The sequence below is a fragment of the Grus americana genome, chromosome 7, assembly GCF_028858705.1.
Source record: "Grus americana isolate bGruAme1 chromosome 7, bGruAme1.mat, whole genome shotgun sequence".
NCBI lineage: Eukaryota > Metazoa > Chordata > Aves > Gruiformes > Gruidae > Grus > Grus americana.
Genome location: NC_072858.1, coordinates 36,533,087 through 36,560,947, shown reverse-complemented (window position 1 = coordinate 36,560,947; position 27,861 = coordinate 36,533,087). Strand labels below are relative to the sequence as shown.

Sequence of the window (27,861 nt, the reverse complement as noted above, 5' to 3'; positions counted from 1 at the left end):
AGTGGCTACAAACTGAGCTCCCCTCTCTCTCTGATAAAAATGCTTGGTGTTAAACACCTCAGAGCTCAGGGGCTGCAGTGTTCTTTAGTTTTCTGGTGAGATTCAAATTTCAGGGTTTTTTTAATTTTAAAAAATTTGTGAGTAGTTGAGATGCGTGTGTGTGTGAAAAGACCAGCTTTTATTCCCACCACACTACTCTTTAAGGTACTGAACTCAGAGCTTTTTCTAGAATTACAGTATTTGTTCTGACACACGTTATCTAACGCTAGAGAGTTATATTTTTTTGGAATAAATGTCATAGGACAGAGGTAGAGAAAGCTCACGTTCCTACCGCAGCCGCCGGGCGGGTCCGGGTCCTCCCGCCGCCGGGGGCGCCCTTGGGCGCGGGCGGTGGGGTCGGGCCCACGCAGCGGCGGGACGGGAGGAGCTGCAGGGCCCGCAGGGAGCGGCTGAGGCGGCGGCTCCTCCTCTCCAGCCATGGGTGAGCTGCGGCTGCGGCGCCCGGGGAGCGGGACCGGGGTGGGTGGGGGGGCGCCGGGGCCAGCGGAGGGGGAGGAAGGGGCCGGCGGCGCTGCCGCCGCCCCTCAGTCGCTCGGGGAAACGCCTGGGAGGCGCGTTGCGGTGGCGCCCGCACAGGCAGAAAATGTCCGCTGCGGCGAGAGCGGGGCTGGGGGCTGCCCGCGGCATCGGGGGGTGGCGGCGTTGGTGTCGGGGACGGCCTACCGCGGTCTGTCAGCCGGTGCGGGGGCTCCGGTGGTGGCAGGTCTCCCTCCCTCGCTCCCTCCGTGTCGCTGGGAGGTACGGCTGGCGCTCATGGGAGCCAGATGGTGTGCCGGGAGACCGTGCTTTGGGAAGGCTGAGGGTTTTATGCTGGCGAGCATGGTTTAGTGGAGGAAAAGACGACTTCTCTGCTAGCTGTCAGGTGACACAGACTTTGTGCAGCCTGGAGCCATAGCGACTACGTGCTTGGGGTTTTGTTTATTTTTGCACAGATACTGTTTGCAGTAAGGGTTTGGCTGCTCATCCAGAGTGGGAGAGGAATATTGCCTCTTGGGTCAAGCTTGGCTAGTCAGACTCTGGTGAGGCTGGTGACACCAGTGCCACCTGCCAATAGTCCCTTCTGGGGCTGCTGCTCTGGGGTGAGAGGAGCCCTTCAGAGCCCTTCGTAGCTCATTTTGCTCCATCTATCTACAGTCTACCCCGTACAATCCCTGAGCAGCAGTTATTAGAAAATGTGCCACATAAAAACCTAAATCTTCATTTTTTTAAGAAGCAGATGAAGAACAGTAGCTACGTGTAGGTAAATCACACATTTCTGCCTTGGAAAGACTGACAATTAAAAGGACAGTAGATGTGGAAATCTGTCTGTGGGGAGAATCAGCTCCAGAAGTCAAAATAAGGTCACCTGAAAAAGGAATTTGTAAGATGCCTTTGGGGAAATAGAGTGAATGCATGGCGAGGGAGAGCTACGCACCTGAAGTCTGAATCAAACTCGGCTTTTCCTACAATAACACTCATATTTAGCACAAGTACCTAACAAAAAAAGAAGGAAGTCTGACATGAGCTTTACCAACAGAAATGCTCCTGTTGTTGCAAGTCTCCATCTGTTCCAGACAGGGGACTGATGCTGCTCTTGGTAGGCTTGGTTCAGTCCCCGGCGGCTGGGCGGGCAGGAAGTCAAGAGACAAACTAACTGGGTAAATTTTTGCCAGAGCACTGTTGTTAATTGTCTGCTGTGTCTTCTAACATCTTTTAGTGTTTTCTGTTAAAGCACTGGTAAATTGAGAGACTATAAAAGTAGTTTTTAAGGTTATCATGGGTACGTCATCTCAGTAATTATTTTTTTTTTCCTAGAACACTAAGATTGTATGGTAATTTGATACTTGACAGGCAGTTAGGAATACAAAAAGTTAGAAACTAATTTTCTATGTTTCTAATACCTAAATATATAAAGCTGTGGTATGCAAGAAACTAGACAAGTCATTTTATTGCTGTTTGAGGAACCGAGAAAGTGTCCATCTGTTAAAATGATTTTGTTTGGTTGGTTTGGGTTTTAATATGTACAGTTCTCTATGCTTTCTGATGTGGAAAGAGATAAGGTCATATACCAATACTCAAATTTGCAGAGGAAGAGGCTCACATATTTTCTCAGACACAAATCTGTGTAGATATTTTTACATTTGTGTCTCAGTGTCTTAAAAAAGATGATCTGTGTTCTTTATTTGTTTGGTTTTTACTTCATTTGTTAGATTTAGTTACAAATAGCAGAAAACAGTACATCATCAACTTTTTTTGCTTCTTTCTAAGTTACTTTGATCATGGTGAATAAACAGAGGGTTGTTTTGTTTCTCTTCCAGTTTGGCAAAAATAGAGGGTGGCCTGAATGTTTGAAATGCTTCATTATAAATGGAAATAAATTAAGAATCTCCTGAACACTCTCATTTCAGTAGCTCGAGCTTCAAGAGGAGGAACCTTGTCCTTTCTGTCAGAGTAGAATGATTTTTAAAAGCTGTGGGATTTGTACTGACTAGATTTAATCCTCAAATGTGAATTTTGTAGTGTACAGTTTATAAAGCTTACTAAAAGCTTCTTTAAGTTAAAGCAAAACCTTTAGTTCTTAAACTTTCCTGTTTAGAAAATATTTTGTAGCTATATGAAAAACTGACGTTTCAGCACGCAATATGTAATATTTGCCTGAAACTGCTCCAGGTTTATTGGCTGAGACTATGTACAACCTAAGAAGCAAAGTGCATGTTCATGTCACTGTGAAATTAGGACTACAGCAGAAAGCTTTTTATAATATAAGGAAGTACGATGTCTGTTTCTGTAGGTAGACTATAATACACCAAATAGATACTTAGATCAATAGGAATGCTGCTTTGATATCATGGTAAGGGCGCTCGTCGTTATGCAGCAGAGCTTTTGAGCACAGCCTGCATTAATTTGTAGTTACTGACTGCTTCCGAGAGGTACTGAGACAACACAGTACCTGAGAACTGACATTTCTGGCCTTGTTTTTTCATTCACCGATTAAAACAGTGTAAGATCTGTAAGGCTGTTTGTTGTAGTGGATGCTTTTCTATAACATGGTGGCTTTTAGCACTTACTAATTATTCCTTTGAGTTTATCTAGAATAAGGTAAGTTTTTCTTTGAACAAGGTGGCCATGAAGCATTTTATTCTTTTGTGTCTCTTCTAAAACTTGAACCATAACTTTTTTTTTTCCTTTTCTTTATTGTCTTAGCTGTTAAGGACCCTACAGCCGTAGAAAGAGCAAATTTACTGAACATGGCTAAATTGAGTATCAAAGGACTCATTGAATCAGCTTTGAGCTTTGGCCGCACTCTGGATTCTGACTACCCACCTTTGCAGCAGTTCTTTGTTGTCATGGAGCACTGCCTGAAGCATGGCCTTAAAGGTGTGGTAATTGCTGTAGCTGCATATTTCTCATCCCAAACATGCCAATTTTCTTCCTTTCTTTCTTGAATGAAATAAAATCAAAGTGTATTGTTTTTATATATGAAGTGAATGAAATATGTAAATTGTCACCTTTTATAATTAATAGTGTCATTGTTAATACTTAACAACGTATATTTTCACATTTACCCACGTTCGATACAATTTGTCGTAAGTGGTCCAGGGATTACCACAACTGCATGTACGTACGTAGCTTATATTTTTAGCTAGTCATCCTTTCTATATTATTTTGTTCTAGCACAGCAATTTTATGTTCACAGCCAAGTAATTCGGAAGATGGCTTTGTATACTGGTGAGCTGACCAGTGTGCCTTATCTGTTATCCAGAAGTCTAGGCTCAACAGTTAACCCTTTCATCACACCAGCTATTTTGAAGGAAGCTACTCCAGTAACTTAAATTAATTCAGTTACTTCATTTTTCTTTTCCTAGTAAGAAAATCCTTTCTAAGTTACAATAAAACCATCTGGGGTCCTCTGGAACTTGTGGAGAAATTATATCCAGAAGCTGAGGAAATAGCAGCAAGTGTCAGAGATTTGCCTGGCCTTAAGTAAGTAGTCTTGGGAAAATACAGCAAGAAAATAAAGGGCCTGATTGAGAATCTACAGATGCCTCCTGATGTCAGTTGGCATTAATCAGCCTTTGGACAGCTAGTACATGATATTGGGGGAGAACACAGGTGAATCTTGCTAGCTTTTCATGTTCTACACAAAACAGATTAAAAATAGTATTTTTATGTTGTTTTCTGATGTTCCTGGGGGGAGTTTTCTGAATGGTGGACAAAAATGGTGCAAAAAGGAACAGGATGTATATCAAACAGTCTGCAGGCTAGAACTGCAGCAAATGCGTGAGTCTAGTCAGCGAAGACTGTGTTAAAACAAAAGGGAACATACTGAAGAGAAAAGTATTAGGCAGCTTTTCAGATTCTTGTGTGTAGGATCCTTCTCAAATGTAAATTGATGCCATGAACTATAATCTCCCATTCCTCTGCACTCCGCTTTTGTGTTTAGCTTTATAATTGGTCGTACATTAAATTCCAAAAGGGTTTGGTTATGTTGTGATTTGTATATGGCAGCATAAGGGTTATAATTTATAGCTTTAGACCTTATCTAAAGCACATAGGTATGTAAATTATTATTTAGGCTTGTATAAGGCCAGATGAAATAATACCCTTTGCCACGTGTGTTACACTCTTCCTATCCTGACAAGGTATGTGGGTTTTGGGTTGGGGTTTTGGAATTTTTTTTTTTTTTTTTTAATTTATGTGCTTACAACTTCTAAGTATGCAAGCACTAGAAGAGGAGGATCTAAAGACCCAGGTTTAAGTTGTCGGATATAAGTTTGCCAGTTACATACATTTGCATCTTTTTTTAATTGTCTTTCTAAGATACCACTGAATTTGTAAACAAGTATGTGTTAAAGCTAGAATTTGGTACGTGTCGTGTAGACCCAGAGAATAGGATTGGGAAGGCAAGCTTGTGTGATGAGTTGTAATGAACATTCGGTTACTTTTCTCACAATTCCTCTGGAGACTTTATAAGCAAGTTGCAGAAAGGAGTCTGAATTGTTGCAGACGTTTTACTTCAGCTAGAAACAGGACTTCAAGATTATCTTTACAGGCACTGTCAGGTTAAGAAGAAGGTACTTACAGGAAAACAGCACCACTCTTAAAAATTCTTCCCCTGCTGCTAGCCATCTACCATGTGAGAACAAAGCACGTTGAATACAACAGTGTGTAGGAAGTTGCATGTTTTCACTCTCTGAGCAAAACAGTTAATTTTACTGTCGGGCTCTTGTGCTTTCTCTCTTCCTGGCCTTTCCAGGGTCTGCTCCCATGCCCAGCTGAGTTGATGAAAATTTTTCTGATATTACCCCAGAGCTTGGAGTCAAAGCCTAGACATTATGGCTTCCCAGACTGCTTTGCTCAACTAATAGTTTAAAATACCCTTTCAGAAATACCAATTGCTCTATCAATAGACTGATAAGATGTTTAAGATAGTGAATTAATTGATATATTGTTAATTTGGGACTGTTTGTCTTCATGCCCTTTTTTTCAGAACACCACTGGGCCGTGCCCGGGCCTGGTTACGGTTAGCACTAATGCAGAAGAAAATGGCCGACTATCTTCGCTGTTTAATCATTCAGAGAGATCTTCTCAGGTAAACAATTAAGTAGATTTTGTTTATAATTTATTTCTAGAGGTTTAGTCTCCTGAAAAAAAAAATTACTATTTTCTGATTGCTACTTTTTAATGTACCCTTAGCGTAGCAAGGTGCAGCTTCTGGCCTGTGGGCTGATTTCTTCCACTCCTCAGGGCAGACGGACCAAAGCCCATTGCCTCCCCATCATGTAGGTGGGCCTTCTGCAACATGCCTGGCTTTTCTTTCATAGATGAGGGCAATGGGGAATGGCTCCCGCTGCATTGCTCCGCCGTGCAGAATATGGACTAGAAACCTCTGGAGAGGAGATGAATTCACCCCTACCATGTGCATGGTTTCCTACTGAGCTACCATTGCACAGAGGAAGATTGCCTTGAACTTAACTTTCCTTTCACAGTTTTAAAACTGGCATTGCTCTCTTCTAGTATAACTTCTTTCTGCTGGGATAGTCAAAGCACAAAGGGAAAAAATCTTGGCATCTTAATTTCAGTTGTATAACCTGTACATATTTTTAAGACTTCTTGTATGCCTAGATAATGCTGGTATGCCAGGGTGACATCGGTGTTTAACTGCTATGGACTTTTCCATTGAAAGCACGGTTTGGTTCATAGGGTCTAAAACTTTATTTAAAAAAATGCAAGAAGGAGGAAGTAAACGTTGGTATTTTGCTGTTTAGTGGAGTGTTTTTAAAAACTGTTTCAGCATTTCAGGCCTTTCTGTTTCTCTTCTCTTCTCTTACCCATTTTATCTTTTACTTGGCTTCGTTAATTTCAAGCATGTGTTCATTAAAGTCCTGACCTTTTTTTACACAAGGTAAATTTTTTACCATTCTTCTTTTGCATTCTTTAGTGTTGCTTAACAATGTAAATTTGTCTGACTCAAGCGTGGCCAAACATCCATCTGCTGCAATATCCTATTCAAAAGTGGCTAATAGCAAGTGTATAGGGAAGAGCTGTTTTTGGGCTTTTTTTGTGTTCGTTTTTTTTTTTTTTAAAGGCAAAATAAGTCTTGCCCCCCAAATTTCCCAGCCCTTCAGCAACCTGTGGCTCAGATTTCTGGAGGCAAAGATAGTATCTTTGTTTTTAATAGCCTCTGAGATAAACCATGCACTTTCAATTTTTAAATATTTATGAGGTGAAAGTATGGGCAGACCCAGTTCATCTTTAAGGATATTGGAGTAAGGCTAAAATAAAAGAAACAATTCAGATTTAGAAGTCATTTATTATTAATATATTGGATGTAAATATACTGAATATACCACTAAGATGCCATTTTCTTCTTTAACAGTGAATTTTATGAGTACCATGCACTAATGATGGAGGAAGAAGGAGCAGTTATTGTTGGGCTATTAGTTGGGTTAAACGTGATAGATGCTAACCTGTGTGTGAAGGGAGAAGACCTAGATTCACAAGTAAGTCAGTACGGGTAAAGTAATGTACATGCAACCCATAAGAATTTTATGTACAGTGAATTTTGTTACTGTGGAGTTATGACTTGTTAGAGATCTTACTAGAGACTCTTGGGCATGATCCAGCTCCTGGATCAGTGGGGGCTGTTGCATTAACCTCAGCATCAGTTGGGTCAAACCTTTAGATGCTGATAATTGTCAGAGTGCAGTAGTAAAGTTTTATGCTTCGTCATCAAATGGATGCAATAGTAGCAGTGCAGAGTTCTTTCCATCTTAATTGCGTAACTCATCCTTTTCCTTTGCGGGAGAAGTATAGTTCCATGATTGGTTTATCCCATTCAGTTCATTTATTGTTGTTCTGGAACATAATAGGAATGTTTCAAGGACCTGAAACAAAAATTTGCTTTGCATAGTGTAATATAAGACCTTATAAGAGGGTGATTGCTTTTAGACTGCAAAACAAGACTTAGAATTCTTCCTCCTTTGCAAAGTACTTTGACTTTGAACTCTGATCTTTTCCAAGAAAATCTCGACGGATTCTTTTTAAAGGCGGATGCACAAGTATTTTTAAATAAATGTAGGCTGTGTTCAGTCCTGATTGATTGCTTTTTTTCCCAGCTGCTTTTTGGAAAAAAATGTAATAGTTTAAGTGAATATTACTGCATTGCAGCATGTATTTGATGAAAAAGCAATTTCTATGGCAAAGAAAAGTTATGGCTAATTGGGTATGTGTGCTGTTGAAGGGTTAACTTGTTCATTCAATTCTTCATTCTAGTTACTATCTAATGTTTTAGGCACTGGTCTTGCATACCAGAGGACATAATACTGAAAGGCCTGTAATTATAGAAAACTTATCAACGTGCTTTTCTTAGTATTGAGAAGTATACGTGTGTATTATAAATTACAAAATCTGTTGCTAGTCACGCTTTTGTTATCTAGGTCACTTGGTGGCTTTGCTATATGAAGGGACATAAAACTTGATTTGAGAAGGTATTAGTGGCTGTTCAGATGAGATTGTAGAGTAATTCTGTTTGTGAAGAGTAGTGTAAATAAGGCACCTTCTCAGAGAAGCCAACAGCAGCAAGTTGTATTGAGGAGAAAGATAAACTTTCTCAAGGATGATGGAAGTCGCATCCGGGAGCATAGTTTAGGTATGTTAGGGAAACGCTGTTCAATGGTGAAATGTGTGTATGCATACAGGGAGAATTAAAACAAAGTACCTTTTATACAGATAACATTTTACTTTTTTATAGACATAATATTTAGCTTTAAGAAGCAAAATATGTTTTTTAAAAATCTTTTGGAGGAGAGACTTTTTAGAAAATACATGGAAAGAACAACTAGAAGACCATCATAGGAAACTGTCAGGAGGGCATCGTACAAACCAAGGAGATGTTAGACTTCGCAAGGTACTTGTATTCAAAAACTAAAGGAGGCTCAAGAAGGAAGCAGTAGATCAGAGAAATTGAAATACTTTTGTGAAGAGGCTGTTAGAGACAAAAAATGAGGGGTTTGGTAAAGCAAACGTGGTTAAATACTTATGCTAGAGGTTCATGAATAGAGTTGGAAGCAGAACTTTTGGTAATGTTATTTGTAGTATATATGATTAAATTACAATTGAATACAAAATAAATTAGATTCAGATTTAGAAGGTTATAAAAAATGAATGCAGTTGAGTTGGCACACCTGGGAATCAGCAATTGTGGAGAGGTAGCATTATTTGGCAAGGAATATTGAAAAGCTAAACATGGGGGAAACATCATTTTGCGAGATGTGCTGTGATAGGAAATCATGTGAAACACTACAGATAAATTATCACAAGTCTGCTCAATCAATGGTTGAGTTGAGTAGTATCTGATAATTCTCCAAATGAAAGTCTTCCTGTAAGTTCTTGGCTAAGCTCAGTCAGAGGTAAAAAGTTACCTTTTATTTGGGATTTGGTACCTGGCACATTGTTAATTTTGTTCAAAGGTAACATAATTCTTAACAAATATGTAAGACTACACTTAAAAAAAAAAAAAAGAATCTTGTGTAAAACATTATGGTTCAGTTTTTTGGGCTTCTGGCTGAAACTGGACCAATCTTGAAAAAGCTGTTGTAACTGAGGTTTTAGTAATTACGTGGATACAAGACCATGAATATCAACAGCAGTTACTTGTATGATATGAAACTGTGTATGTTTGCTTTCCCCTAGGTTGGGGTGATCGATTTCTCTATGTATTTAAAGAGTGATGATGACATTGGAGGTAAAGAAAGGTATGTCCTCACAAAATACCTCAGATTTTGCATGTTAACAAATGATTTCTTGACTGATGCCCTCTTCTCTGTAGAAATAAGTCGTGTTCTCTAAAGATGAAGTTTTCTGGTCTTGTGGTGTTGAGAAAAGTTGTATGCTACATTGTTCTGTATTACTAGTTAGCTGGATGAATATTTTCACTCTGAAGCAAGCCTCAGCAACATCACCTGCTTCCATTACCTGATGGACAGTACTGGAGGATTGCAAGGTGGCAGTGAAAAAGAATCTGCTAACCTTTAAGCCCTCAGCTTGGCATCTCGTCAGTATTTCAAAGAACCAGAGTTATGGCAGAGTAAATAAACATCCTTTTTCTTTTGAGACTTATGTTCTCTTACGTTCTTTGTTCTTATGTTTCATGTAGAGAAATTGTTTGCAGTTAAGGCATTGGAGTTTTTTGTCTCTCATTGATGTCACAACATGTAAGTTGTTGACTTCATTATTGTGAGATGAAGTTGCTTCCCTTCTTTTTAAAAAGCATTGAGATGGAAATTTGTATATGACAGATAGATATGTATATTTTCAGTACATGGTTCACTACATCATTTTGTTAAAGTGGATTTTATTATGTGCTTGCTTTAGAAATGTACAGATTGCTGCAATTTTGGACCAAAAGAATTATGTTGAAGAACTAAACAGACAACTGAAGTAAGTATTACTTTGAAGTATGAATGTTAGTCCAGGCTTACAGGTAAAACACCTCTAATTCCTTTAGTACCACAGCTTTGTGAGAGGGAACTTCAGTGAAAGGGGTGCAAATTCTTCATGTTTAGACTGGGGATGTAGTGAAGTTGGAAAGGATGCACTCTTCTGGAGAGACTCAGGAAGTCTCGGTTTTCATGCTTTTGTTTTTGACAGTGAGAACCTTTATTCTTCAAAGAAATGAAAAACAGCCGGCCAAAACTGATCAGTGTCCTCACAATTCATAACTTTACAGCAATTAAAAGCTTCATCTGGATTTTAACTGCAGTCCATTTAACAATTTTTGAAAAGTATTGTTGAGTGTTCTGGGTGAATCCACATATTTTTGTTTCTTTGCCTTTCATAATATTTTAGTTTGTAGCTTTAATGCCTGGGACCAAAACTAAATCGGTGCATTGCTTGCTGGAAACTACTTATAAATTGTAGGTTGTGGTTCCTGTAAAAACAGTTTTCAGGAAAGCAGCCTTTCCCCCTTACTTTGCTGGATGGAGCAAACCTAGTCCACCACTGTGTGTGTTATTGTACAAATAGAGGAACAGTGTTTGTAATTCTCTAAGGAATATTGTACAAAATTAAACAGTGCAAGGAGCTAAAAAAGAAAAAAACCCCAAACCTGACAAACACACAAAGAACTTCTGTAGAATCTGTAGTGTAGCTGATCTTCTTGTTCCCTTTTTGAAATGTAATTGTATTTTTTTCATTTTTAATGCAAGTAATCTTGATCATTAGTAGTAACTAGATATGGCTACTACTGCGGTAAAGATATTCTGATTTGAAGTTGTGTCAGTTACTGAGCAGAAACCTTCAACAGGACACAATAACTGAGTGTGCCAAATATGAGCAAAGTGAAAGTAAGTTAAGAGGAGAAAAGAACTATCACAATTTAGCTATCATTATTCAGGTGAGCTTCTGTGTATTGAGTATGTTCTTGTGCACTGGTTTATGCATGGAATTACTTGCAAACCAGTGGTTCAGCAGCTCTCCTCTTTTTATTTCAGGTCAGCTGTTTGTTTTCACACATCCTAGAATGCATTAATCTCCTCTACCTTGCCATTCTTAATGAAATGGTAGCTTCTGAGGACACCACAGTAGAAATGCATGGAAAAGTGTTACAGAATAGGGGTTTTTTCTGTGTGTAAGGTGCAGTCTAAAAAAAAAATGTGCAGAATTACAGCAGAAATGGGCAATCAGGTAATGGAGAAGGCCTGGATGTAGTTTGATACGATAAAAAACCACAGAGTAATAAAAGGGAATAAAATTCTGATGAGACTTCAATAAATGAAGTCAAGAAGCATCAAGAAAGAGGTAGCCTGAGGATAAATCTCAAAAAATGTGGAAAAGCAAGTAATTTCATAGAAGAAATGGATTCTGGAGGAAGAGAACCTGGAGAATGGTTTCGTTTTATGGGGGGGAAAAAACCAACAAGATCATACTGTCTTTTAAGGGAACTCATTAAACGTTTGGATATGATATAGTTGTGAGGATAAAGGAAAGGGAGAATACATGTAAATAATACATGTAAAGTCACACCCAAACAGGAGTTTGAGTGACAGGGATGACATTGGGAGTTGGAAAGAAATACATAAATGTTCAACAAAGGAGACTAATTTTCTTATATTTAGGAAAACCTCAAATAATGGGAGCAGACCTTTTACCACTTAACCATTAGTCATTGTAATTCCTATTAAAGCTTTTCAGCTTGGTTGAATGAGTTTTTATGTAATTTTGAATAATGTTTTTTCTTTTTCAGTAGCACAGTTAGCAGTCTACATGCAAGAGTTGATTCACTGGAGAAATCAAACACTAAACTGATCGAAGAGGTAATTTTTTTTTTTTTTTTAAGTAATTACTGCCAAACACTATTTTTCTAAATACACTTACATTATTTTAATCTACATAAGTTCTGTATAATATGTTCAGATACCTTTATTTTGGCTTGAAGAAAAGGTGCAGTAGTCAGCTTGCCTAGGTGGCCTGCAGCATAAGTAAATGAATTCTGCAGAACATCACAATTTCCCACTTCAGACAAAACCAGCCAAGAAGCCCTTCTTAATGCTAGCTGTCAGTCTGATTTCGTGCAGATGACTGGTCCATAATGGATGACACCAGTTGCTGCAATGAGAGAGAAAGTAGTTCAGCAAGCAGTTTTGTTACTGTTCTCAGCTTTAGCCAAAGGATTGTTTCTTGCTTATTTACCATATATTTATGTACAGCTTCTAGACTTGTTTATATCTGGTTTTGTATTTATATCCTATATTTTTGGTTATCTTTGATGCTTGACTAGATTCCAATATATTTAGCTTTATTAGAGAAAGCACTTTTTTAATCTGAGCTGCTTGAGAAACAGTTAATGAAGTGGAAAACTGAAATGGTTGAAGGGATAGCTAGCTCACCCTGGGTATTAATGTACCCAGATAGAGGGAAAATGTTTTTTTTTTAAGTGTTAATTCTCAGAGTATTCTAGTTCCTTCACAAGCCTTCAGCCCAGCTGTTCACCTATTTTGGTCACCTGGCTTGTAATTCTGACATTAAGCTGTATACTGTAGGGCCCAACTATAATGTTTTCTCTTTTGTAAATATATTTCTTTTCATCTGGGAGAGGTGTTCTTATTTAAATTGCTCCATATGATATATTAAGATGTACAAAAAAGAATGAAACTGGATATATTTGAATCCAAATGGAAAAAACAAGATTAGGGTGAGGAAAGGGAGTTGGGGGTCTTTAAGTCATAATGAAGCAATGAAAAGAAAGCGTATTCTTTACCAGACATGAAATAATGAAGTATCTTGAATACATGTGCTGTTGTGTAATGAAAGTGACTCATTACTAAAACCAGGAGCTTTGTTTTCTTTAAAAAGAATTAAACCTCTGTTTGGTAGACTGTGAGAATAGGGCAGAGAATGTCAGGGTCTCGCATTTGTCAGAACATTTTTTCTTTATTTCCACTCACAAAAGTGGTCACTTTTCTTTCTTTTTTTTTTTTTCCAGTTAGCGATAGCCAAAAACAATATAATCAAACTTCAGGAAGAAAACCATCAACTAAGGAGTGAAAATACCCTCATTTTAATGAAAACACAGCATCATCTAGAGGTATGTTTTACTGTATTTAACATAGTAATGTCATGTGGTTCATTGTCATTTGAACGTTCTTACATTGAAACTTGAAGTAAGCAGTAGCTGGGCCAAATCTAAAACAGCTGTTATTTGGGAAAGGACCTATTAGATCTGGGAAGCTTTATAATGGCATACATGTATCAAAATTATAGGACAGTAGGTTGTTTTATAACCATATGCAAATTTTGTAGCATTTTTCCTTGTATTCTTTCTATTTTTCTTCCCTTCTTCCTTTTTTCTTTAAACTGTAAGCTATATCTAAGAGCATTTAAGGCAATATTATCTGAAAGTCTTGTCAAAGTAGTGCATGTTTTAGTTGGCAAACTGTCTATTCTGTGCTTTCTCATTATATGAGATGTCATTTGGAGTAATTGTGTGTAAATTGCTGAATTTTTTTTTAAGCTGCGATTTGTAGCTCTTTATGTAGCTTCCTATATGTGTTGTAATTGGTAAAAGCACAGGTTACGCAGGAGTTTGGATTGTTCAGTACTGAAATAGTTGTGGATTAGAGTGGCTTACTGAAGGAGGACTGCACTGCAGTACAGATGTTTTATGACCATATAGCAGAAACAGCTCTTTCCCTGTTTGTACTGTGCTTGGAGAATGTATTTTTAAGCTTTTTTCTTTTTTTCTCCCACAAGTGTTAAATTTATGCTATTAACTGCTAACATTGTGTTGAAGACAGACAGATTCTCTGTATCTTTGTAGGCAACTAAAGTGGATGTTGAAGCAGAACTTCAGACGTACAAACATTCCAGGCAGGGTTTAGATGAAATGTACAATGAAGCGCGTAGACAGCTTCGAGAAGAGTCACAGCTTCGACAAGTAAGTTTTCTAGAATTACACAGCACTTCTGGAAAAGATTATGCTTGAGAAGAGCCAGTATATAAATATTTCTAGTTTTGCTTTTGCTGAGCTTAGATGCTGCTTTTAATTGACTTTAATTGCCTTTTCTCTAACTGCCTGTAATAAAAAGGGTTTTTTTAACGCAGTAATCAATACATCAATATTTCTGTAACAATATTGCTAAAGCATAGTAAAGAAAGTACATTTTCTTTGAGAAATTTTTAGGTAAGTTGCTAGCAATACTGTATGCTCTGTATGTATGCTAAATCATTCTTGTGAAATAGAAATCCTTTAGTTCTATTTTTGTAATTAATACTTAAGCAACTCTATGCAACACTGCAAGGTAATTTCTTAAAATGTGAGTTGTCTTCTCCCAAAGTTAAAAAAACCACATCAGTCACTAAGTACATGAGAGTGTAATGTTTATGGAGTGGATAATTTGCAAAGTTAAAGAGGGGCAGAATTTCTGCAGTGGTGAAATAGGTGGTGCTGCAGCTCTCTTAGAGTTAGTGTCTTTTTCAAAGCAGAGATAAAATGTTGCATAATTATTTAAATATTCTGTTTTGCATTGTGTTTGTGTTTTATAGGATATGGAGAATGAGCTAGTGGTTCAAGTTAGTATGAAACATGAGATAGAACTTGCCATGAAGTTGCTGGAGAAGGACATCCATGAGAAACAGGATACCCTCATAGGCCTTCGACAGCAGCTTGATGAAGTTAAAGCAATTAACATGGAAATGTACCAAAAGCTGCAGGTAAAGGAACAATCTGCTGTTAAACGGATGAAATGACTTTGATCGGAGTGAGAGAGATGCATTTCCATTTTGTTCAGATAAATACTGCTGTTCCCTTAATTCTTGGTTTCTTTCCACTTCTTAGGTCATTTTGGAACATTACTGAAGCAAGCATGATTTCACACAGAGAAGTTCTTAAGGCAGTCACTTAATATTAGCGGGTTTATAGAAGAAAAGAGCATGAGAATAAGATCATGGCATAATAACATGCTACATGGAATAGACAGAGTGATAGTATATCCAGTGATAATGACACTTTTGGCCTGCGTTGTATAAAAATCCAAGAGAATGTAGGCAGGTGGTCAGGAGGTAAAGAGGAGATCTGAACTTTCAAAGTAAGGCGAGGTATTTGGAAAACAGGGTTGTGTTAAATGGAAAAGGCTAATTACAGGTTGGGGGTGTTTTTAATCTGTCAACAAAAGAAAATCTGTAACAATGCCATGCTTCCTTGGGAGAATGTGGATCTCAGAGACCCAACATGCAGTTAACAAATGAGCAAACACCAGGGAAGTTTAGCAGTGAATTATTTATGGAGAACATAAATTTGGTTTATGGAATAAATTGTCAAAACCAGCACAAGAAACCAGTCAAATCTGTGGTGGAATGAGGGGAAAAAAAATAGGATGCTGCGGAGAGATAATTGAGATGATGGACAAAGGATGCTACTTTTCCACTTGCAACTGTGAGGAAACTGGATCAGAGGAAAAGAAGTATAAATAGAGCTGGAAAGAAAAATAAGAACAGAATGTTCTTCAGTGTGTTAGGATCTGTAGGGTTTTGTTTTTTCTTTTAAAGCTGTACTTCTTGGGACTGTGGGTAACACTGATTTCACTTAATGACATTCAGACCCACTTCCTGGGCAGAGTAAAACAGTTTAATCATGCCCAATCTGTACTCGTTAAGGACCAGTTGATAGCGTTGATCTGTATAGCAAGGATAATGCTCTACCTTTTATTTAGATCTTTAAGCTGTGGTTGGAACAGCTCTGCAAGCAATCAAAATTGTGAAATATGTTAGTAAAATTCTTAAAAGATTTTTAGGCCCGTATGGTAGTTTGATAAGAGTTGGAGAACTTTTGTGATTTCCAGGACTAAGCGTCTTAGTTCTTTATTGGTAAGGTTCTGACGGGCTACTTAAAGATGATCAGTGATTTTAAGTTGACTTGCCAAATGATTAACTAAGGAAGGAAACCAAAATGAAAAATGTGTACTTACTATATAGCATCTACACTTGCAAAGTACAAAACTACAGATTTGCTAGGCAGAAAATTTTAAGTACTGTCAACTACATTTTTTTAGATGGGAATGTTTAAAAAGAATCAAAACCTGAAGCCATTTTAACATTTCTCCCTTCAGATAACTGAAGAAAAAACCCCAGGAGGTAACACTATAATATACTACTTCAGTTTTAACCCTTTTTTATAACACAGGTTTCTGAGGATGCTATGAAAGAAAAGAATGAAATAATTGGTCGATTAGAGGATAAGACCAACCAAATTAATGCAACTATGAAACAACTAGAACAAAGGTACAGGCCTATCTTTGTTTTTCTTCATTCATGTGTCCATTCCCTTACATTTTACTGCATTCCTACACAGTTGCCACTGAAATGTCACTTTTAATGAGAAAATTTAAAAAGAACCTTTCTGAAACTTTAACTAGTGCTTTATGGTTTGATTTTTTTTTTCTTTTTAACAAGTACACTTATTTTAAATAAAAACTTAATCTTTCAGTTTTCTTCCTCCACCATCTTCTGGTCCTAGGTTTTTCTGCCGATATCAAAAGTTGTTCGTTCAGCTGTTTCCAAATTCGGATTCATTATTACCTCTTTTTTTTTTCCCCACCTGAATGAAATGCAATAGAAACCAAAGCATTAATCTTGCTTATACTTAAGCATGTGCTTAATATAAACATTTAATGCCTTCATGGATCACTGCTGTATTTGCTGAAGCTATTAAAATTGTCCATTGCTTTGGAAGTACCATTATTTTCAATGACATAATGAGTTTTTACACTGAAAGGTTGAAAAGTGAAAGACTAAAATTCCAGTACATGAATTTACATTATGGTTAGACTGCATGTATTACATAACATTAAAATGTGATTCATATGTTTCAATTTAGTGGCCTATATGCAACATTGATCTTTTTAACTGTAAAATACAACATATCCATAAGCCCTGTCATGTTGGTGTTTGACATGTCCTTTTTTTTTTCATTTAAATCTGATTATGAAAAACATGGTTATGTATTAAAAAAACAGTGACATGAATATTCTTTTATTGACATCCTTTTTTCCTCTTTTTTCTTTTTCTTTTTATCCTTTATCCCAATTTTTGTTTTTTACTATTTTGCTGCCTTCATATGTCTTTGATTTTTGTCCACTGCATTCATGAAGTGACAAAGATCTGTTAACTCAAACCAGGACTATTGCAATGTCATTCATCAAATGTGCCAGCAGTGAAGCTCAGCACCAGTATAAACTTGTCAAAGATATATCATTCTGAAAGCTCCTCCAGATCTGTTGTGTTTAAATAATTACCGATAAAACACACCTTAAGAATTTTAAAGTTACAATTTTAAATATAAAGTGATATTAGAAATCCTGCACTGTAACTGATCGTAGCTGGGTTCTATTTTGTTTTCTGAAAGAACATCATCTCCGATCTCACTTTACCCCTCTTTAAAAAAAAAAAAGTTAAAAAAGTAAACTATTGCACTATTATTAAGCAAATGTAAGCTAGTTTTCTAATGCTATTTAATCACTTCTTAATTGTCAAACAAAGTTTATTTTAAAAGGTTAGCTATCTTTACTTTGACTGTATGTTTTATGACGTTTCTAATCTAGTGATTTTTCCTATTCTTTATGGTACTAATAGATTTAAAAAGTAGCCCTTCTGATTAGTATTTCCCTTCTTCCCTGCTTATTTTTTTCACTTTTAGGCTGTATTTATCCCAAAAGCATGCTCTCTGTTGGGTTTTTTGGTTGTAACTAGCACTGTTTTCTTAAACAGTGTGACAGCAGTTTGGGTGAAGGGGGGTTGAGTGCTATATCAGAACAATGTACTTAAAAAAAGAGGGTGGTGTCAACATATATGTTCAGTATGTACGGTGGAAGAATTACAGGGGATAAAACAGCTAAAGCACAATTTCTTTTTAGTGATGTGACGTGGGGTAAAATATTTTCACGGAGTTAAAATGTGTTTGGAGCCTGGACTTGGATGGGGCTCCAGACAGGGAGGGCAGTGCGCTCTAGCAAATTTTGTAGCTGTGACTCCTGCCTAGAGCAGCTGCACTATGATAGCTACAGTGGAAGCTGTAGTAATAAATAGGATTTACATTCAGGGCCCAGATCCTGAACTTGTCTAACTTGTTTGTCAGCTAAGGCTTTTGCCTGTCTGTGGCTGTGTCTGCACTGTAAACATAACCTGTGGTTTTGCCCAACCCCTTTTCCCTCCCTCCACCATCATTAGGCAGTCTTTACAACTCCTATTTCTGCTTGTTTGCACTGCAGAAATAAGAGAGTTTTAGCTGCTGACTGCCCTTGATGCACTGTTTGCTCTGAAGTGTGGAGGGGGAGTTAACTGGGAAAAGAACCTTAGAGTCTTTCAGCAGAAAGGGATGTGATTGCAAAAGTGGGGGCAGGACGCAATAATGCAGAAAGGCCTTCTACTCCATGACTATATATTACCTTATTCCTTGGTTTGGAATCAGAAAGAGCCTTTAACATGGGCTGGCTACTAAAAAAATAAAAATAAATAAATACCTCCCATCCTCAAAGAAAACCAAACCAGAAACACTGAATAGAACAACAGGTAGACCATAGCAGAAATGGGGGTGTTAACCATCTCATGGTCATCTATGCAAACAAGTATCTGCCTCAGTATCACCAGAATCGCAAATCCCGCTGCAAACTCGGTCCAGCTCAGCACTTGTCTGAATTACAGTGGGGCAGTTAGCCTTGGTGCTGGTCTAGAGGATGGTGCTGTAGCTTGGGTTGGCTAGCTCCCTTTCTGCCTTGGTTGTGGAAACTACACTGCAGTTTAATTTTGTGATTTAGGGGTTTAACTTGCTTTTGGTGTTACTGTCTTGTGTAGCTGCTTCTGCCCAGTGAATTGACCCTGCTTTTTCCCAGTATTCTCCTTTCCATACGTGTTTTGGCCCTCTGTGCACTACCATTGCGAACGTGACTGGGAACATTGTTAAAACAACTAGTATAGTTGAATGAGAAAGTACACGCTTTATAAGGTAGTTTAATTCCAGTCTTCACTTGTTCACTGGCAGCTTGTGGAAAGTCCTGCTGGTGCAACTTCATCAGTAGAAGCACAAATGTAGACATATTGGCTGACTTAATTTCTTTTTAGCCGATACTAGGAGTTGTGAGTTACTCTGCATTCAGCTAGCTGCTGGGAAGTGAGAAATCAAGCACAGAGAGAGTATCAGAGATTTCTCCCACCACTTACCTGAGAGGCCCTTGAAACACTTTTGTTAAAACCGACGCAGGAGGTAGGGACATTCAATGGTATTTTACAGGCTCTTTTACTCTCCTGCCTTTTCATTGAGACAGGTGTAGTCATGATACAGCACAAGTTCCATTTTAGTACCTTTACCTTGGTTACATTACATCCATCTTTTTTTGGACTGAAGAGGTGACCAAGCAGAGCGGAACCACAGTGAACTACTGGATTCCAAGGGAAGTGCTAGCTGAAGCAGAAACAAACCCCTGGAATTCAGAAAGGAAAGATTAAATTAAAAAAACCCACAATCCCTCACTTCTTGATTAATCAGTTTATTTTGTCTATAGTATGGAGCTATTTTAACCAGTGTAAGAATGCATTATTTTTAATACAGATTATTTAAATTAATTTACTAATATGATGTAGTTGAGGTAGTTCTATAAATGTAGTGGGAGTTGTCAGGGTGTGTCTTGTATTAGGCTAATTAAGTGGGTTTTTTGCTGATTGCAGTGCTCTGTATTCAGCCTTATGCCTGAATTGTTTTGAGCTGCTTTTGCACAACACATGCTCTGCCCTTTCTTAATGGGTGATTAGTACAAGCCAAGTACTTTTACAGGATTTATCTGGTGGGGGGAAAAAAGCTTCCAAAAATAACACATGAACATATGCTAAAGGAAAAAAAAAAGCATTAAGGTATATGCTTCAATTCTAAAATATGTATCATCATGCTTTGGCATCTGTTATTAATGAGCATAAAATAAAACAGTGATTACTTACAGTGATTACTCTCTTACTGTATGAAAAAACAGGAGCTCGTTCTCTAGGCATTGTATGGATTTCTCGTTTGAGTTTGTGAGTTTCCCCCAAACTTTGTTTTTATTTAGAAATGTTTCTATTTCCCCATTTTTCTTTTATTTGTCTTCTTCACCCTCTACACCCTAGTTCTAGCTTCAGTTTTACCCAAAGTTGATTTGAATTACACCAGATTGCAGCAAGCAGAGAAGGCTCAAATGGAGGCTGAGGCCGAGGACGAGAAACTTAAACAGGAATATGTGAATAAATCTGAAAGTCTGCAGAAAGAATTCTCCCAGAAGGAGAAACAACTGTAAGTATATCTTTCCTGTTTGGAAAAATACACATCAGTAAACATTCTACATTGCAATATGTCCTGTGTCTTAATGCAGGCTGGTTGGTGATAAATGGTTTTGAACAGAATGGAAGTACTACAGATCTTCATGCTAGGTACTGGCAAGGTGGAAGAAAATACGCCATTCCAACAAAGTCAAACTACTTTTAGGTGTCTCTAAAATGGTGTGCAGCTTGAAAGGAGGGGGAAGAACAGCATTATTTTTTGTCTAAAAGTGCCAGCTTAATTCATGAGGAAATTATCATAAGTGGGGGAAAATATGTAGTGTAGTAGCAGTAGTAATACACACTTTCAACAACACCCACAAGTATGTAGTAGTATAAACTTAAATGGCATAAAAATAGTTTAATTGATCAGGCTTATGAATAAGGTAGAAGTGGTTTAACTTACCGCTGTGCAGAAAATAAAAAATAAAAATCCACTGGAATCATAAATATTAAAAAGTAATATAAAAGCCAACCCTCTAGCCTTTCCCCTGTTAAATCCTTCAGTACTGATTTAAATAAATATGTAATGTAAAAAGCTCCCTGTAAGGGCAGGTAATTTCCCTGTTTGGAAAGATAACAAGCAAATTATTTAAGACAGTGCAAATCTGTGGCACAACAAGGATTGGGGCTTAAAAATTAGTGAATTCCAATCCAATTATTAGCTCACCCTGCCTCTCTTACAACTCTGAATGTTAATAAACTTGTTTAACTCTCATGACAAATGTTCACTTTACTACCACAGTCATCTTTGCAGATTTTGGCAAAAGAACAGTTCAGACCCCAGCCTTAGAATTCTGCAATTCTGAAACCTCAAGGTCTTGTTCACTTCCGATCTTTTCCAGCCAGATGCTGAGGTAGTTCCCCAAAATGTAAGTCTTTCCTTTAAAAATGGTTTTGCTTGTAAAACAGGAAAGTTAATGTGGATACAGGTTTTCCATCAAAAAAAACCTTGCATGACTACTCTCAGCTTTTTTCCTCTTCTATTGTGTTGGCACAAATTAGATCGAGAAGGTTGAGCAATGTGCTTCCATCCTTTGGTTTCTCCATAACATTCTAAGCACCAACTCTTCCACGAAACCGAAAGGCAAATTCCAGCTAGAGTGGATCTTCCATCAGAGTAGCCCTAATTCCTTTAACTGGACTCCAGTTAAACTAATAGAATTTAGATACTTGTTTATGTGGAACCTCAGCTATGTAGAAAGCTCAATCAAAACAGTAATTTAAAGTCCTTCCTCCTTTATTTTCAATTCTGTTCAAAATGCCATAAGCCTTAGTCTAAAATAGAAGATGCACATCTAAGGGTGTCATATTAAAAAACTTTTATGAGCACCAGAGATATATGCAATCATTGTCTGCATCACCGATGGCAGTGTGGTTGGTTTTATTTTAGAAACAAGCTATGTAAGGTTAAGGGGAGTTTCCCTTATGCATATTTTAAAACCACTTTAGAATTTTGTGGTTAATCTTCTCTTGCTCATTTATCACAAGGGTCGGCTCTTCAAGATTATGCCGTATTCTTGGTCCTTTAAACAAGCTTCTCTTTAAAAACATTTTCTAAGTGACGGTGTTTTATTTATTATGCCGATGTCTAAAATACTATTATATAGATACACTATTTCTGTTCTAGAATACGTCAGTTGATAATTTATTATGATAATAGTATATTGCACCCAGAAATAAACTTAGTTTTGTTTTTTAAATATGATACTCTTGTGCACAGTTATTTTGTTTGTTTGTTTGTTTGTTTTGCATATTCTAGGCTTCAGCTGGAAACAGATTTGAAGATAGAAAAAGAGTGGCGGCAAACCTTAGAGGATGATCTTCAAAAGGAAAAAGAAACTGTATCTCATCTGAGAATAGAGACCCAAGAAATAATTAACCTTAAAAAAGTAAATTCTGCAGTAAAACTTGACTAGTAATTTAGAAATTGACTGCAAAGTTAATGATGGACTTAGACATGGTATTTTTAAGAATTTCTGCAAGTAGATAAGAGAGATTAGATTAATGTATTCTCACAAATAGATTAAGGAAAAAAACCCCGGTTTTTTACTCCCCATTTAGTCCTCAGATCAGAACTCAGTGCTTTGAATAAGGAAAAATGAAATCCTTGTTTTCCTTTCTCAGTTGTACTGAAGACTTCTCATAGTAGGCCAGAAAGTGCTTCAGCTTCTTTCTGACTTGCTCTCCGTGGCTATACAGTGTTGTTGATCTCTGCAATCAGTTGGTTTTATTTTCTTCCTGGAGAGGCCTGCAGAAGCAAAAAAGCTTCATCGCTTGGGGTCTAAGAGAGTTTAATCCTGTGTTGTTGCTGTTTGAATTGGATTTGGGAATCTTAATGGAGAGTGTGATGGATTATTCATTCACTTGGCTTGCTTAGTAACATGAGCTTTGTGAAGTAGGCAAATACAATTTTGAGAATAATTGGAGGGGTTTTTTTATTTGTTTGCTTTGTGTTTTGTTTTAAGGAGTTCCTTAAACTTCAGGAAAAAAACAAGCAACTGAAAAGGATATGTCAAGACCAAGAAGCTGCTCTCCAAGAACTGGCATCCAAGCTGAGCGAGTAATTTCGTTATTCATGATGATGATTATTGTTGTCATATTAACTTGAATTAAGAAAAATAATAGGATGATGGTCATGTGAATTAGACTGTATATGACAATATTACCTAGATAGTTACCAGAAAGAAATATGTCTAGTTAGGTCAGCTCTGTTTATTCTTATTTTTGGCTGGTGGGCTAGCTGTGAACTCATGGGTAGTCGTAGTGCTCTGAACAGAAAATGCTAGTTTAAAAGGGCCTGGGGGCATTAGGGGTTGTTTTGCATTGAAAACGGTTGGCTAGTTCGCATGTTGTGGCATTCCCAAAGAAGAACCCAAGGAGAAGATAACAGCTCTGGCTCCAGCAGGACAGTCTGTATCTTTTTATGCGGATGCATGTTCATGATTTCCTTTCTTTGAAGGGATGAAGACTGTACGACAATCATAGGCCACTGTTGCTAAGTCTGTAGAGGACGTAAGGCATTACCTTACCAAAACCCCTTCAGACTACAGTGAGCAATAAGCTCTGAGCGCAGCTCTCGTCATTGTTATGTGTTTTAAAGTTTCATCTAAGCAGTTTTACTGTGACTAGTGTGGACTTTCATGCCCTATAGAATAACAGTATATATACTGTGACTCAGTTCTGAGTGGGTTGGCACTGGATGGCTGTGGGGAGGCTGGTTTCTCCGTAATGGCACAGTGTGGTCTTGTACAAGTCCAGAAGTTTTAAATTCTGGTTTTGTACCAGTGCTGTGTGCTAGCTTTAGGTATTTGGTGGTACAAATTTCTCTTAGCCACATAACCCCAAGCAAATTTACACCATTCTGAGCTCTTTGGAGAGAGCTTGTCTTTGTATAGTGCTTACTACAGCAGGCATGATAGTGATTGCATCTCCTGGATGCTACTGTAATATAAAATACTAACTACATTTCAGAGTACTTTGCTTAGAATTTTTAAGGACCTACAACTTTTAAAGTTGTTAGACCATAACTGACAACATAGAAGTTTGAAATAGCCTTATCTTATTCTTTAGGTCAAAGCTGAAAATAGAAGATATAAAAGAAGCAAACAAAGCATTGCAGGTCAGTAGTATTTGGAGGAAAGAGAATTATTATTTTTTTACTGTTCCCTTTCAAATATTTTGTAAGCATGAGAAGACTTCTCTCCAACAGCAGCTATTGAGAAGAGACTCTTTGTATGACTTCCTCCACTGGGAGAGAACCACAGACTCCCTGTAACCTCATGGGAAAACGATACTCGGTTGCTTTTGTTTTTTCTTGTTTGATGTACAGCTATGCATTTTGACGCTTTTCCTGCAATGGTACACCCTTCTATATTTTACAAAGTGTATCTGGTACAGAATATGTGGCCTACTGAGTTCAAATTATGTACTACTTCTCAGTGATCAATAAATATTTGATCATCCTAGGAAGTAAGTAAACTTGTAGCACCAAAGCTGATAAAATATGATCTGCAATGACAGGAGGTTTGGAACTTTCTTAGAGAGTTACACAGGGAGCACTTGAGAGCAGAGATTGTGTCTGCACATGTTCCACCACGTGGTATGTCACCTTGCGTGTTATTTCAATCCAAATAAAGACACGTGAAGTAGTTTTGTTGAGCAGATTCCTGTTTTTATTCATTGGTTTAGACAGAAGGAAATTAACAGTTCTTGACAATGTTTTTTTTTTTTGCTTCCCTGCATCTTGAGACTGTTCCTATGTGATGGACAGGGAAATAGTTTCAGCTCTGAGACTTCGGATACCTTTCTGCTTTTCCCAGCTCAGCCGTTGACCAGCTTTACTACCTGGAGCACGCTCTCTTTGCACCTGTTCCTGCTCTGTCTTGTCTCGAAGGTTTTGCAGTGTTTCGGAGCAGATGAGTACTGCTTTAGAGTGTCTTTGAGACATTATACTGGTGTCAGGACATTAAGCGATTCAGGCAGTAAATGTACTGCTATTGATTTGTCCTGTTCCAGAGTTTAACTTCATCAGATACAAACAGTTAAGATAATTTCTTTTTCTCTAGGGCCAAGTTTGGTTGAAGGACAAAGAGGCTACGCATTGCAAGTTATGTGAAAAGGAATTTTCTCTTTCCAAAAGGAAGGTAAAACTTGAACGAAATTTCTTCCAACTTGTTTACGTGTATTTTGAGAAAAACATTAATTATCCTAGAGGTGCGGCATGAAATGTCAACACTCAGATGAATGCATAGTTATTTTTGAGATGTCTTTCTAGTTCTTTGATATGTACAATGCAGCTGGGCCCTAATTTCAGAATAAATGCTGCCTTTTGGTGAAGTGCTACAAAGGAATGTACTTAAAAATTATTCAACCTACTTTGTGGAGTCATCGTCTCCAGTACTTGTCAGCTCTGGCACTGTTACACTTTGACACGTGTAGAAGTCTTTTTATGGCATTTTTAAATGCAATATGCTAAGAAATAAGGAATTTAATGTCATTTTACAGTAAAATATGATGTTAATTTCTGTGCTTTATTAATGTGTGCAGGAATTTTTATTTTGCCTTTTTATTTTAAAACTCGGGTACCTGACAATCATCCGCTGTCTTTAATATCATTGCTTATATTATATTTTTACACAGCAGAGTATGTTCGTAATCCAAGGATTGAATGAAATCTGCAAAGCATATATATATATATGTGTGTGTGTGTGTGTGTGTATATATATAAAAAAAAATATATATATATACGGTCCTAGACAGAATATCTACCTATGTATCTATGATGCAATCCTAGACAGACCATGGTTTATTGCATCATAGATTGGGATTTAGATGAATTATCTTTTGAAAACTGATTCCGTGCTCAGACCAAAGTGGAAGGAATCCCATTTCAGACTGCTCTGTGTATATTGTTTATTGGTAGCCAATTACCAAGTATATTCCCATTGTAAATTTTAATTTTCTTTCCTTTCCCCCCTCTTCTTCTCCCCGTTATTTAGCACCATTGTAGAAACTGTGGTGAGATCTTCTGTAATGCCTGTTCTGACAATGAACTGCCTCTGCCTTCTTCACCAAAGCCTGTTCGGGTCTGTGATTCCTGCCATGCAATACTTATACAGAGGTGCTCTTCTAATGTGCCATAACCTTACAAGTTATTCATTACCTTTTGGTATTTAGCTAATCCTGTAAAAAAAATAACCCAACAAACAAACAATTAAAGAATGTACAGCAGTATTTCCAGAATTTCAGGTAAGCAGTCTAGAGATGGCAATGTTAGCCTCCCAAATGGCTCAGAAGCTCCTTTGGAGGAAGCAGGACAGCTGATAGAGGAGACTCAGCATTAACACGTATTTGATGAGTATCTTAGTTGTTATGATGACCTTGAAAAAGATTATACACTTACCTGCTTTTACAGGCTAGTCTGCAACAAGTCCAACCTAGTTCTGCTGCAGAATGTGCCTGTGATACACTGTTGTGAAGCAAAACTGTGCGGTAGCTAGTTTTAAATTGTATTTTAAAAAAGTGATCCAATTAATGCAGTGGTCCAGTAAGTTATTGCCAAATACTGTATTTGTTTACTTCCCCTCAATTTGTTTTGATACATCCAAGAATATTGCACTGATGACTCTGGTCTTTGTAGTCACGGGTGTAAGGGGAGATTTTGTCAGATAACAAGCAGTGCTTCTAGGCACTTGAAGGAAGGTGCATTTTGCTGAATTATTTTTTTAAATTAACTATTAATTTGACATATCTTTGTTTCCATGAAAAGAGAGATGTCCCTCACAAGATTTTTGCCTGTCATTGAGCAGATATCTTTGCATTATTTTTATGTAAGTCCTGCTTTCGAGCCTGTACGGGTAGTCACTGTCTAGCTCCAGAAGCAGAGTGAATCTGCCACCAGGACAGACTAGGATTAAATACTGAGGATTGTGTCCTTCCTGTGTTGGACCTGAAGGTTCTTCCTTATTTTGCCATAATCTTTCTCAAACTTTCGGAGTTTGATCCTAAACTTCATTTTTTCTTCCAGAGCGCTTTTGAGTACATCTAGGTCTGACCACTCTTCACACTGACAGGAACTTCTGCTGAAATGTAAATCGTTACTCTTCCTGTAGGCAAAAAGAAACACATCCTTTGATAAATTGTCCTCGCTTCCACATCACTGCACTTGAACCAATCTACCCTCTTCCCTTTAGCCGCTTGTGCAATGGGGTCCAGCTGTGGAACCTCCACGCTCTGGTCAGCGCTGATGAGCTGTCAGCAGAATTATTGGCCTGGTGGTTCCTTCAGCTGTGGGCCTGGAATATTTTTGCTAACAGTAGAAGGGAGGCTTTGAAACAGGTCTTTTAATTGTTCTTGCACTTTGGTTTAGCTTAGCTTTGTCTTTTAAGGATAGGCATTTAGTTAATATTCTAAAAGCTAATACAGCTGTTCTTTTTAACACCTCAGTGTAGTTGCTTCTGTAGCTTTTGTAAAGAAAAATGTTTTTAAAATTACCGAATGTAACTTTTTGTAAAATACAAACCAAACACTTGTAAATCTGTATATAGCCTTTGGAAAAAATAAATTTTAATTGATCTGCAACTTAACTGTGGGAATAATGTCACTTTATTTAAATTTGTAATTCAGAATATTTTGAGGATTTTATTCTGACTTGTTCAAGTTGCTTAGAAAGTCTGTGCCTACATTGGGGCGGGGGAGCTACCCTGCTAGTGACATGACAGGCCAAGCGCTGCTCACCTGCCTCCCGTGGAAGCATTCTGAGTGTCTACAGGTGAGTTTTACCTATGGGGACAGCAGGGTTTGATCTAGGATAGAGGTGGTACTAATCTGTACTGCTTTCATAAGTAACTTTTCAAAAATTAGGCAACTAAACAAAATCAATTTTAAAATAAATACAGTGCATTTCTGTAACATTTCTATTACTTAACTGCAATCTTTCCTCTTCTGTGCTGCCTTCTTTGTATGGGGAAATGTCACTCAAGT

General features: G+C 37.6%; 1 protein-coding gene across 6 annotated transcripts; it reads left to right on the top strand.

Moving 5' to 3' along the window:
- The first annotated feature begins 384 nt into the window (after positions 1 to 384).
- Positions 385 to 27,458, top strand: RUFY2 (RUN and FYVE domain containing 2). 6 transcript variants are annotated; one of them, XM_054832392.1, is made up of 18 exons: positions 385 to 481; positions 3,244 to 3,417; positions 3,906 to 4,023; positions 5,531 to 5,632; positions 6,920 to 7,043; positions 9,235 to 9,296; positions 9,916 to 9,981; positions 11,789 to 11,855; positions 13,025 to 13,126; positions 13,859 to 13,975; positions 14,584 to 14,751; positions 16,220 to 16,317; positions 20,231 to 20,350; positions 22,139 to 22,268; positions 22,845 to 22,939; positions 23,950 to 23,998; positions 24,945 to 25,022; positions 25,878 to 27,458. In XM_054832392.1, the coding sequence occupies exons 1-18, from the start codon at positions 478 to 480 to the stop codon at positions 26,019 to 26,021; spliced, it is 1,818 nt and encodes a 605-aa protein (XP_054688367.1). In that variant the 5' UTR covers positions 385 to 477; the 3' UTR covers positions 26,022 to 27,458. The 6 variants fall into 6 exon arrangements, 2 of the variants coding, with proteins under 2 accessions (XP_054688367.1, XP_054688366.1); XM_054832391.1 differs by having other exon boundaries at positions 11,786 to 11,855; XR_008577908.1 differs by lacking the exons at positions 22,845 to 22,939; positions 23,950 to 23,998; positions 24,945 to 25,022; positions 25,878 to 27,458 and adding an exon at positions 21,134 to 21,248 and having other exon boundaries at positions 11,786 to 11,855; positions 22,139 to 22,269.
- The last annotated feature ends 403 nt before the right edge of the window (positions 27,459 to 27,861 follow it).

Excerpts from the sequence above, each read along its gene's own strand:
- RUFY2 (XM_054832391.1), top strand. Across the intron at positions 5,633-6,919 it reads ATTCAGAGAGATCTTCTCAG|TGAATTTTATGAGTACCATG; the intron begins GTAAACAATTAA and ends CTTCTTTAACAG. Across the intron at positions 25,023-25,877 it reads TTTCTCTTTCCAAAAGGAAG|CACCATTGTAGAAACTGTGG; the intron begins GTAAAACTTGAA and ends CCCGTTATTTAG.